Source organism: Styela clava, chromosome 1 (assembly GCF_964204865.1).
Source record: "Styela clava chromosome 1, kaStyClav1.hap1.2, whole genome shotgun sequence".
NCBI lineage: Eukaryota > Metazoa > Chordata > Ascidiacea > Stolidobranchia > Styelidae > Styela > Styela clava.
This window is the reverse complement of record NC_135250.1, coordinates 27,748,270-27,763,576: the sequence shown is the minus strand read 5'-3', so window position 1 is coordinate 27,763,576 and position 15,307 is coordinate 27,748,270. Positions and strand designations below refer to the sequence as shown.

General features: G+C 34.2%; 1 protein-coding gene and 1 long non-coding RNA gene across 2 annotated transcripts; both read left to right on the top strand.

Moving 5' to 3' along the window:
- Window positions 1-1,067: 1,067 nt before the first annotated feature.
- LOC144425764 (uncharacterized) lies at window positions 1,068-4,169 on the top strand. Its single transcript, XM_078115411.1, has 6 exons — window positions 1,068-1,101; window positions 1,528-1,612; window positions 1,852-1,997; window positions 2,407-2,637; window positions 3,082-3,349; window positions 3,591-4,169. Exons 1-6 carry the CDS (start codon window positions 1,068-1,070, stop codon window positions 3,817-3,819), a joined length of 993 nt encoding a protein of 330 aa, XP_077971537.1. The 3' UTR covers window positions 3,820-4,169.
- A 1,422-nt stretch (window positions 4,170-5,591) lies between these two features.
- LOC120326296 (uncharacterized) lies at window positions 5,592-7,312 on the top strand. The gene is made up of 3 exons (XR_005567420.2): window positions 5,592-5,735; window positions 6,464-6,513; window positions 6,852-7,312. It is a non-coding gene; the product is annotated as an uncharacterized LOC120326296 (long non-coding RNA).
- The last annotated feature ends 7,995 nt before the right edge of the window (window positions 7,313-15,307 follow it).

Sequence of the window (15,307 nt, the reverse complement as noted above, 5' to 3'; positions counted from 1 at the left end):
ACTTGATAATCATCATGTTAGGTTTTCTTTTCTTCTTCTTTTTGTGAAAAAACGTCTTTCCCTTTAATTACTAGACCAATAGCTTTGAGATTTTCAGTGGTTAGAGATTGTGTTTTTATCTAGAAGTCGATTATATTTTTTTATATCAAAAATATGTGTATGCCTTTATGAGATTCCTTTTTTGTGCGATGACGTCATAAAAATTAAAAATTGACCTACTTGTGGTGGTTCCGCTTTTGCAATTAAAATATTGTGCTCAGCTGCGATATAGTGCCGGTATGGCAGCTCTGACCAATATCACTGCGTATCCATATATTGGATCGCTCTCTCATTATATATACATAGAATTGTTCATGATTTGACCACTTCACTTTTAAAGTACATAATTCGTGGAGAGTAATCTAAGTAAATTAAAAGGTGACCGTACATTTGAACCCATGTACATTTGAACCCATGCGTATATCCACGGGTTCAATCTATATGCGGGTGCTAAAACCCATGGGTTAGGGTTAGTATGGGTTTAACTATCCGTGAAACAAAAAAAATTCCATAGGTGCAATAGCATACAGGTGCAATTGTCATGGGTTCAAATTTACGTGGGTTCAAGTGTAATGGAACCAAATTAAAAATATCCAAAGCGTTCAGGAACTAAATGAGCAATACTTCCAATTCAAAATTTTGTTGGAAGATTCGATCTCAATCATTGAATTACATTAGTCAGATCATGATTTCAAATAACGAACCTTAGTAAACTGTTGAAGGTGATCGTTTGTGCACGAGGAAGTGATTCGACATATTACCAATCAACATAGAGCGTACTTTACAATTACTAATCTGCATTTGGCAAGTAAAATTCATCGCTTTAGTACACGTAATAAAGAGTATAGATACATGGGTACTCTGATGAATGCAACGTAACAACTGTTGCCTTGCCCGACATTTACGTTTTCAAATTGATACCTTGGGATTACCATATAAGTTCTTCGGTGTAGTTGCAAGAGACGGGCTGCAAGAGACGGGTTGCAAGAGACGTAGTTGCAAGAGACGAGCTGAAATATTTGAAAAACATGTATTTACTTGCGCGGGTATTGTTACTTATAGGTGAGTAATTTGTTCGTATCATTTTTCATCAGTGACTCTCAAACTGTATATAAGTGGATATGTGTTGTTTACTTCACTACGTATAGGGAATGAATTTGTTGAGTTAAAATGCCTCATTCAAATTTGAATATTTCCGAAACTTTTTAGAGTGAGTCATATGAATTCTAGAAATCCATCGAGGGTTTGAGTCTTTTAGAAATTCAGGACTTCAACGTTTCATAACTTGACTTTTATTAACAAGTACGTAACTAATTAGTAATAAGTGAGATAATTGACACTTGCACTGCAAATAAATGTACGGTACGTATACTTAACGAAGTTATCTACAATAATATTATCGAGTATTTGAAACTCACCCCTAGAGCGGATTTATGACTTTATGAAAAATATTCAACGCAACAAATATTCTTTTTTGTTCACTTATAGTGTCAGCAACATTTTGCCAATCTATCGTTCTGAGTCAGTTTAACCTTGATTTATGTTCTAAACCTGAACAAGGCTCAAGTGTAAGGTAAAACATTTCTCTATTTTTTATTAGGTTTTAATGAAAATTGATACAAATAAAGCATATATATAATCCAATAAAAAATAATTTTAACATGAATAATAATTAACAGAACGATGTAAAATATAGGAAAATTTTTTTTTGATAAACTTTTAAAAATGATGAAATGAAATTTCATGATCAACCAGCCGTATATGAACATGAAAATATAGTTTAAATAGTTATTTTCAATTTGTATTTTTCAGAAGAACAGGGGATATTCACACTATTTGGGAATTAAAAGCCGATAGTTGCATATCTGTTAACACCGCCTTGTTAGTTAATATTACTGAAAATAAACTCTATCAAAACAGTCAGTGCATTGGATCTCTGAAAATTACTGGCAATCAAAGTGAATACATTTTTCGTGTTAATTTGTAACAATTAAAAAACTTCTATTAATTATAAAAATATAGTTTTGTATCCACCTTCAAGGCTTGTTTCGATTAATTTGTGTTCTAGTTTTTTTATTCCACCATGGGGTTATTTCACTCGAAACATGTTTATGTGTTATACGTTGCATATTATCTAGTTTTTAGTAGTTTGATAGTTGTCTTTATGATTTCCTGTTGCGTTAATTAAGAATTACAAATGTCTCAGTTGTGCTGTTTTTTGCCGAGATCTCTACGTAGGTAACCAATATATCGGATATAATATTTGAAATTAGGACCCGATACTCACATTAGTGCCGTATATGGTAAATTATAGTGGGTATTACATGTACTATCAGGTAAAGGCATCAATTGATCACTATGTTTTAGCTGGATTAGTGGATACAGAACTGTGTGATTCCAAACTCAACGACTGTTTCCTTTTCGCCTCAAAAGCTGTATCTGATAAATCTATTACTGACGGATGTAATGGAATATACCAGCATAATATTGAAGATAATGTTTTTCCAATTAGTTTGACATATAAGACAGGGGATGGTTACTCTCATGAACTTCAAGAATTCAAAATCCTGTTAATACACCGGATATTAAACAACACAGGTAAAAGCAACAAATTAAGTATAAGCGAATTTAATAAGTCTCTTCAACTTAAATTCTTCGTATTATATTCTGCAGTAATCTTAAGGAGAAAATATTATAACTGCAAAAAGTGTAAACCTAATATTACTTAATGAAGTAATTTGTATGCTTGCTGAGCTGCAACGATATTATAATAGGCTAATTCTGTAGAATAGTACAGTATATACATTATTTTAAATATACAGTACATTAGCACACTGTACTCAACTAGTCAATAATCTCTTATACATTAGGGAATGTAATTTTAGTTTTAACGAAACAAACGCACTTTTCAAATGAAAATTTTCAAATATTTGATACCATAATTTCTTATAAAAATCTTTAATTGAGGGGCGATTTTTGATATATACGCTTGAATTTAAAGAGGGTTCCCGCCAATAATAAGTGAACTGTACCTATTTGTAGAACTTCAACAAACTACGGAAAGGAATAGCGTTCCCACCACATCTAACTATCACAAAACATATTCAGAGAATGAACCGACGGCAACTCAATCTGGTTATTTGATAAACAATACACAGAGTGATATAACCTCAATTCCGATTACGGCAACAATGAGGGATTCCAATGGTTATGATGGAAACTGTAATACAAAGGATAAATCAATTTTGATAATTGTTCCGGCAGTCTTGCTTGGTTTAGCAGTACTTCTCATAATCACCCTAACATTGAGGTAATCTGCAATTCTTGATTTTTTATCAATTCTGCATGGTTTCAGTCTCAAGTTTTTACATGTAGGGCTGAATTCTTTTAAGGAAATTGTAGTAACTTGGTAAATGACCCTTTTATAAATGGTAGAAAGTATAGTTCAGTTCCCACTTTTGAACCCCTTTCAAGCCAAATATTGAAGTCCAAACAGTAGTACAACTCGTTCTTATCTAAGCTCTTTGTTATCTCTGTCATATGTGTTTCAGATTTTATCACAAACTGGCAAACTATCGTCAATTATTGTCTACAACCTCAAAAATGTCTCTGGATTCTGAACCGCGGCAAGAGAAGGAAGCGCAGCAAGAGAACGAAGTGCAGCAAGAAAACGAATTGCAGCAAGAGAACGACGAGGCCCAGGAATCAAACAACTCCGAAAACATTGAAGATATGTATAGCGTGGTAAACAAAAACGAAAAAACTTCAAAAAAACGCTGAGTCGGAAAGAGAAATGATAGACAACGTGCTTTATAATATGTAGATACATTCATTTTGTCTCAAAACCCTCAGGTTTGATTATTACTTCGGACAACACAAAACGGGCTTATAATATATAGTGTTCCTAGCGTAACAGCAAATTTTATCAATTTACAGAATGCTGAAGACTTTGATCTGTTACACTGTTTTCTTTTATCAAATTATTATTTTATTCTTTGAACACTATTGTACATATATCTAGGTTTTCTTTTCGCGTGTTATATAAGTGACTTATATATACTGTATTTTATCATTCAATAGCATTCATCCTATCTCAAAAACACTTTAATTTACCAATACAACTACGGAAAACGAGAAGCGTGCATCTTAATATTTAGCCCAACCGATGTATACGCGTTTTTCATATTTCACAAAATCTTTTCAAACTAAATTTTCAAAAACTTTTGAATGTAACACTATTTTTTTCCTAAATATTTTTTATACATAGTTAGACTTTAATTTGTACTTATATTTGCTTATTATTTGTACTTATATTTGTATATTATATTTGCATGTAAGTGACGTATAAATGAGTTTTCTTTTGTTCAAGGATCGGTTTCCATATGAACCTTTAAAGAAACTTATTCTGGGAATGATTCCAATTTTCAGAGTAATTCTTGTACAATCACTTATTAACGCAAATTGTGACGCAGAAATATGTCATAATCACAAAGTGAATGAACAGCATGATTCATCATATTTGCTCAAGTGACTGATTAATCATATAATGGCTGGTTATGGCCATAACAAATATTCAAATTTGAACTGTTTTTGGGTGAAGCTCTTTTGTGATTATCGTATTTTATTGAAGAATATGTGCTGTTGTAACTCTTCATTATATTGCATGCCACCCTTGTTGTTAAATAGAGAAAAAAACATATTGTAAGCATTGCCCGTAGAATATTCAATCCAAATTATATTCTATCGAAAATATTCTAATAAAAAATGAAGTAAAAATGCCTACAAATACGACGATGACGCGATCAACAGGCGCCCATATGTCAGTTGAAAATGTTTTATCATCATTAAGTCACCCAAAATACCATTGATATTTCCCACCTTGCTTCGAATCAGCGTCCATATGTCAGTTGAAAATGTTTTATCGTCATTAAGTCACCCAAAATACCATTGATATTTCCCTCATTGCTTCGAATCAGGCACCATATGTCAGTGGAAAATGATTTATCACCATTAAGTCAACTTAATAATCATTGGTATTTCCCATCTTGCTTGGAATACGCAGCGAGCTGCTATGATATGAAAATACGATGTTGTTGTTCCCCTTTATTAAACTGCATCATTGTTGCTATTAAATAGCGAAAAAATTATATGACGATAGCATATCCAATACACACCAAATTTTGATCCATCAATTACTATCATCTAATAAAAATTGAGTATAAATGCCTACAAATTACGTACAAATACGACGAAGGCGCGATCCACCAGCGCCCATATGTCAGTGGAAAATGGTTTATCATCATCAAGACCTCTTAATTGCCTTTAAAATTTCCACCTTGCTTTGAATCATCGCTCAAACAGCGCCCATATATCAGTGGAAGATAGTTTATCATCATCAAGTCACCTAAATTATCATTACCAAAAAATTGATAAATTAAATAAACAAATAATAATAATAATAAATGAATATTTATAAAATATTAAATAAATAATTAAATTGGTAAAAGCAGTAGTAAAACTATTGTAATTTTTCATGTTCTTGTTTAGCGACTTACGTCTAGCTTATAAAAGTATAGATAAATCAGTTGTGGATTCTTTTGCAAGAACTTATAGATCATAATCTACATAATGCATGGAAGGATTTTACTCATTTGCATTGTTGGACTTCTAATCCGAACATCAAATTTATGGTTTAGGTAGGTCGATATCTCATCGGGGTGACCATTAATGAGACCATTATTTGAAGTATTGATATTTTTGTTGATTCCATTGCTGTATTTCCTAAAGGCGGCTCAGGCATATGACGAACCACGCCACTCGTCTGGTTACCTGTCCATGTCGGGTATTATTTAATCAGCCAGGCATTTATTTGTTTTATGAATATGGACTTGTTGATGAACCGCACGACGCTATGACGGCGAGAAATCCAGCAATCCACTTGTACAAATTTATTCCCCGAGGGAATTGAACGTGCGATCCCGAGCAGGGTAATCAGTGGTGCAATAGAAATAGTATTAAATTTAAATATACTAATTCCTAGATTGGTTGTTGCTGAGATATTCTCTTATCTTTTCAAAAAAATGACGGTGAACTGTGATTTTATAATAGCAAGTAACGTTAATAAGATCAAAGAAGGGGCGTTCTCAAAATTAGACAAATTTATTCATTTGGCCATATTTTTGTTTCAATTTTCTGAACGCTCAATAATTTGGGACAAGAATTAAAAACTTGACTAAAACATTAAACAAATATCATTTTGTAACATTTTAAACCGGCTTCATTCTGGAAGGAACCTTTACAATTTAGAAGGTGTGGGCCACCAGGTTGTTATGTTTTAAATCCGACACTGTCCACGACAGACTTCATTATGTGTTCTAAAAACGAGCATTATATATCTGTATTTCAAAATGTTTTTATTTTTCAGCGGACCCCCCGTGACAACCTATACCCGTTTAATGGGATGGGATGTAAAAGGTAATAACAAACGGCTAAATTTAATAATTGACAACAGTCGCTCAGAAAATGCCATATTTTATTTTTACCAGACATTTAGATTCGATTTAAAGTCTGTTGTTGCTAGCTGGTGTTGATGACATTGTTTATATTTATATAAAGTATCAATTTTACTCCCGGGATGTCGGGTCCGGGGCGGAACAGATTTGTTTAGTTAAATTAAAACAATGAAAAGTCACATGAATAATGAACAGTGATAAATAATTTTAGCTGAGAGATTGAAGCAGTGTTACTTATATATCACTTCGGAGTCGAAGTACGAAGTAGCGAGTCCCAATGATTGACGTTTATTTACACAGGTGACGACGGTCTCGGCCTATCTTGGTGGGATGTCCAAAGTGATACTGCAGACGAAGATTGGAAAGATTTTTCTTTTGAATAAGAAGCCGAGACACCAATTACAGTCACTCCAAGAGAACATAAAATTTTGTGGCTGATTAATAAAAATATGGACAATACAGTGACATTCAATACACTGATGGATGATCTTTATACCAATGTGAATTCTTAGCCTCTCCTCTGTGTAACGTTTAAATTTGGAAATACATTCATTACTGAAACGTTCGGCATTTGAACGCAAATTGCATAGATAATGCCTAGAAGAAATGTAAGGGAAGACAATCAGCTCATCAAATCCAATAGCATGCATGTCCGTCCAGGCTTTACGAGTTGACTTGATAATAAATATACAGCTACAGCCCAGGCTCGATTTTAAAACCAACCAGTAAAACATCTTGAAAATTACTGCAACATTCGCTATTCAAACGCACATTCCATAGATATCAAATAAGAAGAAAATTTACATCATACAATGTCTAGAAGGAATGTAATGGAAGACATTCACGTCACCAACTACAGTAGCAAGCCGGTCCAGGCTTTCTGAATTGACTTGATAACAATCAGACAAAGCCCAGGCTTGATTATAAAATCAGCCAGCAAAAAAACATCGGGCAAATTATAATCTTTAATCATAAGACCTAAGACTAACTCAAACGTATCACAAGAATAGGAAGTCACCAAGCCAGAATGAATATATAACTAACCACGGCCTCTCAAGCCTCTCAAGACCGGTCCAAGTCAGATATTGGGAAAGTTCATAAGTTATTTGTCCCAAATGTAGGAAATTGTTTGAACATTGCCTGAGATGAGGGGTTTAATACGAATACAGATATAATAAATACACATGAGGCATTTGGGCTGAAGTTTGTTTGCTTAAAAATTCGACGTCAAATGATGAAATTTTTTTGCACATTTGTCGTCGGGGGGCTTATATTAAAATCGATTTTATAATTCGGGCTAGGTCTTATTTTCGGGGAAATAAAGTAGAAGAGACCGTGCCATGATATATTCCCAACGACATCATGCGGCATCTCGAAACCTGTAATTTTGCAAACGCCTAAATTACCGTTGGCATTTCCAACCTTGCTTATACACAGCGAGCTGCTATGTTTGTGCTATACCGGAAACTTGCTTAAGAATAATATGCTGAAAACATACTGAAGCCTGCTGTATATTTTACAACCAAGTTTTGACGGTGCCTGTGAATTCTAAGGTGTACGTTGAGCCAAACGATCTCACCACTATACCAACTATTACTAAACAAATGTAGGTTTACTATTTGTTCTATTATATGTTTCATTTTTCCAATAAAATTATTCAATAAATATTCCATTAAAATTATTTTAAAGCCAATTAAATGTTTTGAACATCAACATTCATTAAGTAACACATGAAAGTTTTTAATATTTGCATCATTTTTGAGTAATTGAGCTTGAAATATGAACCTGTTACCAATCAATTCCATGTCGTAGGACGTAGCGCATGACCTGAAGACCTCTGGTCTTTCCGATTTGTTCATTTTTATGGGTATTGTCTTTCTAGTACATTATCACTGACAAAGACTATTCTGATCATAGAATTTTGTATCCTATATCAAAACCTGCTTGAAAAGTTTTATATATTTTCGAGTCGATAGACTTATATCGTTAACCTCTTGATAACCCTACGAGTTGCTGTAGATCACATTTTTAAATCATGAATACCTCGAACTCAAATGGGAATTGGAAACTTGAGTATGAACGAGTCGAATTTAAATGTAGATTCATCGCGAATTTTTCATGACGTATTCACTTGGCATTAGAAATAATAAAATATCTACAATGCAATTATTCATACGTGATTGCGTATGAATAAATATCACACCAGTGTATGAAGTCCAAATGTACCTTTAACGGCGATGAATAATTGGTAAATATGGTATATTGGGGATTGTAACAGATACCTGGCTGTTCTGGAAGTGTCTTCAGACAATCAGGTCGAGATGTCGAATTGACTCCATAATGTTGCTTAATCACGAAAAATAATTGCACACGTTTAATGCTGAATGTAACATTCGTTTGCAGGAATCAAAATTATCGAAATTTACCTGATTACGACCTTATGATATTTAAGAGAAAGTTTATGAAATTATAAAACGATAATGCTAAAACGTAAGCTTTTTAATTTTATTGACATGGCGCAGCCATTCGTGATTTTTGTTGCCAAACTTTCGTCGGAAAAGCGCTTTTTACATTCACAAATTATATATTTACTTCAACGCTCTTTTATTGTTAGCAAAAATAAAATCTGCAGGTATTTGAAATTTTAAAGCAATTGGTCTAGTAATTGAAGAAAAAGGCGATTTATCATAACAAGAAAAAAATAAGAAAAGTATTTTGAAAACAACATAGTAACAGAACGATCCATATGTACACCTCACGTCCAATAAATCTTGTCATGCGTTGTGACTTTTATAACGTGTCAAGCAAACAACATTTTGATTGGCTTCTTTGTAAGTCCACATATTGTGTGTGACTTATTCATGTTTAGGCCGATCACACCACACATTGATAGTCATAAAGAAGCTGTTAGTTCTTGAATCTTGTTGTCCTTATTTTAGTCAGTGTGTCTTTGGTGTTAAACTGTTTTAAACTGATTGTATCTTAATTTGGATAAATAAACAAAACAAACGTATTATTATTACAAATCTGACAAAGCAGAACTAATAGTTGAGAACAAACGCTTTGCTAGTTTAGTTTATTGAATATTTTAATCAGATGCATCAGTCAAAATATAAAAATCACTACGATAGATACCTAATCTAATTTCTAATAGGTTTAAAAGTATATTCTCTGTTCGTGTTCATATTTCTGAGTTAGCGTGTATGTTTGTCTCGCATTTCCGCAAATCCGAAATATTTCTTCACCTATCTGCAAATTAACGAGCGGAATATCGTCACAGAATCCCATGCGTTGATTAGTAGAAAGGAAGTATGTAATTGTTAAATGCTCTATGCGTTGCATACAAGCGCAGAGCAATAATTAGGAATGGCGGTATTTGCTCACATTATACTGTTGCTCACATTTATGTCTGTTTGTATACTACCTGCTGATGCATGGGGAGGTTACAGAGTCGTGGTGACACAGGTACATTATTCTTGTACTGTTCAGTATAATACAGGGGTGTGCAACCTTTATTACAGTAGGGCCAGATACAAGTAAGTGGGTGAAGCCGCCGGCCGCCCCTTTATTTAGGATAGCATTTTTAGTAGTTGCTAGCACAACAAATTGTTTTTTTTTGTTATTGATTTCACGGAATTGTTAGGGGTTCTTGCGGAAATGGTGAGTTAAAACGCATAAATTGTCTAAAGAAAACTGCTATGTATTCTGCAACAGATTTTTGCTAGCTAATATTTATGCTAATATGACAGTGGCACTCAAGTACTGGCATAAGCTTTGCGACGCATAGAGATTGGAATTGCTCGCACGTACTAACTAAACTAAAAACTCGTTTCGCGGACACACCATTCAAAATTGGCACTTCTCGCGGGCCGCACAATTTTTCTTACGTGCCGAATTTGGCCCGTGGGCCTTAGTTTGCACACACTGTTCGACAAATGTAATGTGCCTAGTAAAGCTTGACAATAAGTACACACAATTAAGAAAAATTATTCAAGTATAGATATTGGATAAATACGGGTTGGTGCATTGTGCCTTTCCATGAAGATAATACGCTTCTTGTTTGGACAAAGGCCATGTTAAATAAAATCTAATATCAATCAAGTAATAGAAAATCAAGTAACATCATTTCATGAATGACCAAAAACACAATAGAGAAAAGCTGTTTCGTGAAGGCTTTCAATAACATGGTTTATACATTTAGTATGTATACCCAGAACTAAAACATGAGTTAGAATTCTAGTTATACTTACCAAGATTAGCTATAATATACATTATAAAATATAGTTAAATTACTGTACATTTATATATTTTAGCAGGTAGCTTCAGCGTACACAGTTACTGTTGCCTACGCTATAGCGGGCAAGGCAGGTAATTATTCTAAAGTCTGATATATGTTTCTATTGGATGTTTCTAGAATCAACGTTTTATTTAGAGTCGAGAGTGATTGTCGATTGTAAATTTTTCTCGAACTCACAACCGAACATTTATACTGTTCGTTGATCAGCACACATATATATATACATGTAAAAACAAAATCATTATGACCTAAATTTTTTTTTTTGTGATTTTCCCAGCAATGAAAACTGGCAATTGGGAAAAAAGTACGAATGGTGAGAATAATTTTATAATATTCAAAATTGTTTCTATTATTTAAAATTTTTAACAATGATTTAAATCATTTTATAAATGAAAGGGTGCTTCAAAGAAATTAAGAATCACACTTCTTATTTGATGTATAAATGTCACCAGTGGCGTTATCTGGATTAAGTTGGGAGGGGCGATTAATAATTGTAAGTATATGACCTCATAATAAATGTTTACTTTTGCATCCAAAATACAAATTTGCACATTTATAATAAATGCATACGCTAATAACGCGAGTAAATTTAGTAACTCGAATTTAAAAGGAAATTGAGAAGCTTAAAGGGGTAATAAACCGCCATGATATCAGAAAACGTGAAACATAATGTTAATAATGTTGGGTAGAATTCCTTAAACCGCGATTAGCGAGTCATAAGTAGGGCTGGGCATTTCGAATAGAATATTCGAATCGAATCGAATAGTAAATTATTCGAATCGGTTGAGAGCAAATTTTCGAATCGCCGCCATCTTGTTTTACTCTTTCCGCCAATGGTCGAGGTAAATTTCTCAATTTTTTATCATTGAAGCCATATATTTTCAACACAATTCTGACATATGACTCTTTTCTGTATTGAGGTATTGATGAAAACGTTTTTTTATTTTTTATTGTCAGTGATGTATTCTATGTTTCCAGTAATTTATGTGTCTGGAGGACCTAAAATAATAAGAAAGTTACATACAATTTCATACCTTCCAGGTATTCGAGATTCGATTCTGAAATCATCAAGTATTCGAAAATGCCCAGCCCTAGTCATAAGTCCTCCGAGTCTCGAGTCCAAAGTTTAAAGTTGGACAATGATCGGGTTAAGTCTAAATGGCGGTTAATTGGTGACGAGTCCGAATCATTTTGTTTGGATGACTCGAGTCACTTCGAGTGTTTGACGGACGGGGAGTCGAGTCAGTGATTTTAGACTTTCTAATCAGTTTACTCAGAATAGTGTTGAATTCCTAAAAATTTAGGGTACTCCTGTAGTATGCGGACCAAGATGACGGACACGTAGTATGTGTTCCAGGTTATAGTTAGGCCCTAAGTTTATTCCAATTTTCTTTATTTTAATTCTATTACGAGTTCGGGGACCAGCCAAGTGACTTCCGCAGTATTCCCGAAATTATGGCCTAACCCTAATTTAGTTGTGTTCTACAGTCGTAAAGCAAAATGGAACAAATCTTGGCCGTTGCATCAAAATAAAGCAAACAAACGATGAAAGGCTACTGACTTATAGATAGATCAAAACAAGAAAGCAATACATAAATACTTAAAATGAACACGAAAGCCAAACCGTGGTAGCAACAAATCTTTTACAGTACCAGTAGTCTAACCACCCGATCACTGTGATATAATCAGTAAACCATGAACGCATTTTTTTTAATCTTGATGACGTCATCACACAAAACTTCGAAGAGAAAATGCGATCGCACGGAACCCAGAGTTATAGCCTTTGTTGTTAAAAACAACAAGCTTTAACCACTGATATTTACCAAGCAACTGGTCCAGTAATTCAAGAAAAAAGCGATTTTTATAACAGCGGAATAATAAAAAAACGATTTATAAGTTCATTTCATGTCGAAAGTATGTATCTATTACACATGGCTTTACGTGAGATAGTTTTTTAAACATCTCGTTTCTGCTTTCAGATCTGGACTATGCAACCAAGTTCAATCTTTACAAAGGTAATATGCTTCCGAATTGCGTATATTTGACTAAAACTATACTTATGATTTGGAATAAGATTCCATGTATATTCAAAATGAGACAATTGCTCATAACGGATTGTCCGTTTACAGGCCCAAGGCGGGTATGCTAATTTCCATGAAGGTATCATTGACATTGATCACTTATAAACGTTGCTTAAATAATACCATCTAAACCAGGGGTGTGCAACCTGCGGCCCGCAGGAAAAATAGTGCGGCCCGCGGGTAATGCCAATTTCGCCTGGCAGTAACAAGTTTTGGATTTAGTTTAATCTCGCGAGTACTTTCAATTCCTTTGCGTTGCAGAGCATAAACCCAATTTAAATTTATTATCTATGCATATAATGTTAAAACGCTTTTGTGCCTGCAACAACTAGAACGCTTATGTCAAATAAAGGTGGCGCCTGCGGTTTCACATAATCATTTTTATCTGGACCGAGTGTAATAAACGTTACATACTCCCGATCTAAACGTTTCAAACTCTGCGCCAAATAGGACTCTATAAGTAACGTCACAGTTTTGTGTTGCGTGATATTGTAAAGAGTTTCGTTGGCACCTGTATGTATTTAATAAAAAAGATCTTTTGAGACATTCACATTACATCCTACAGCATCAACCTGGTATGTTCAACAGAAAAGCTAGTGGGGTATCGCACCTTACAATATACAATTATATAAAGACAACTAAAACAACTACAATACCTTTTTGCATTGCATAATATTGCAATAGAGTATTTTTGGCGCCAATAACACTTTCGGAACATCTGTTCATATTCATCACATATGAGTTAATATTTTCATCAGAACCCCAAAATTTTGATCATATTTTCCTTACAGTAACTTTAATCTATGTTCACTCTTTTTCAGTTTCAACCATGAACTGGGACTCGCCAGCTTGCAGACATGGCTGCTTTCGTTGATATAAAAATCAAACTTGCTTTCGGATCTTCAGAGAGTTAGATTGCTCGAAATTTTTGTTAAATATTTCTTATATTTGATTGCAGAAATACATTATTGACGAACGAGTTAATTTTAAGTTGTAAATAAATTAAATGTTTATTACGTTTTTGCCATTGTTTTGCAATGAGATACGGGTTTCCAAACGTTTTCGTTACTTAGGATAAAATTTCATATTTTCCCCAGGGATCGGTATCTCAGAAATGTCGTGTTCCACTTGCCCTCCTGTACCACGTGTCCTACTTCTCCCATTTTCCGGGACAAGTGGGTCAAGTGTGACACGTAAAAACAGTGGGACACGACATTTATGAGAGACCCCCGAGGAGAGTAGGTGTTGCTTCTCTGAGTGACTGTTGTGTGAGTTGTTTGGAAAATTCAATGTGAATGTTTTCCCATTTTTCCTTCCTATAGATTGATATTGCACAAGTTTTCTCCGTGATCGATAGTCCTTTTGGTATGATCCCCAATTTTGTGTATTGTGCCAAGTTCTTTTCATGATGTAGTAGTTTTGTTCTTTTGATTCACAGTTTCCGTAATTGGTGAAAAGAATAGTTTGTTTTTGGTTGATCTTGATCATTGCGGTTATTGAGTCCGGACAGTGCAGGATCCATGGTTGGATACTAGCAATACACAAAATATGCAAGAATGCCAAATCGACCTATTTTTAGTTATGCTAGTTAGTTATTTGTTTCAGATACTTGGACTTAATGGCGAAACAGGCTGTCACCATACGGCGGGTATGAGTCCAGGGATCCTGGCGCATATAGTAATTTTCCACAGGATTCAAACAAGCGAACATACACAGTGTGATTAGAGGCGCGATGGCAGGCGTATTCCTATAACACTAAGCACAATGCGCGAGCCGCTGAGCTCCCTTTAGCTATTCAGACATTATTATTCCTCCCTCATTATACATAAAAAAATGTGTTTCAGTTATTTTTCAAACTTTGAAGTATCTTCACACCCTGGTTTCTGCACAGTTTGGATGTTTCATAACCTGTTTAAATATATGTATTACAATGATACTAAATAAATAAACAATATTGGTGTAACTACTCAAAATACCAAGTAATGTTTTCTCCTCCGAAGAGAATATTTTCTCCTCCAAAGAAAATATTTTTTTCTGCGGAGAGGAATATCTTCCAGGTTAGGAGACCCTGCATTATGATATCACATTGACGTTCTTCTTTCACAAGTCATTTATTGCCAAAGACATCATCAAAAAAGAAACCTATTTAGTCATAGGCATAACATCCTAACCGAGAGAAAGTCAACTGTGCTCCGATCAGGCACACTATCTGTTATATTCTATTCCAAATCTATACTCCTATAATTCAGTCTCGGATTACGATCGCAGACAGTCAGAGACGTTTCAGGCATTTCCGTAGGATATGTACCAGGCTAAAGTTAGGCCATAATTTCATTCTGATTTTCCTTATTTTAGTTCTATTACGAGTTTGGGACTAT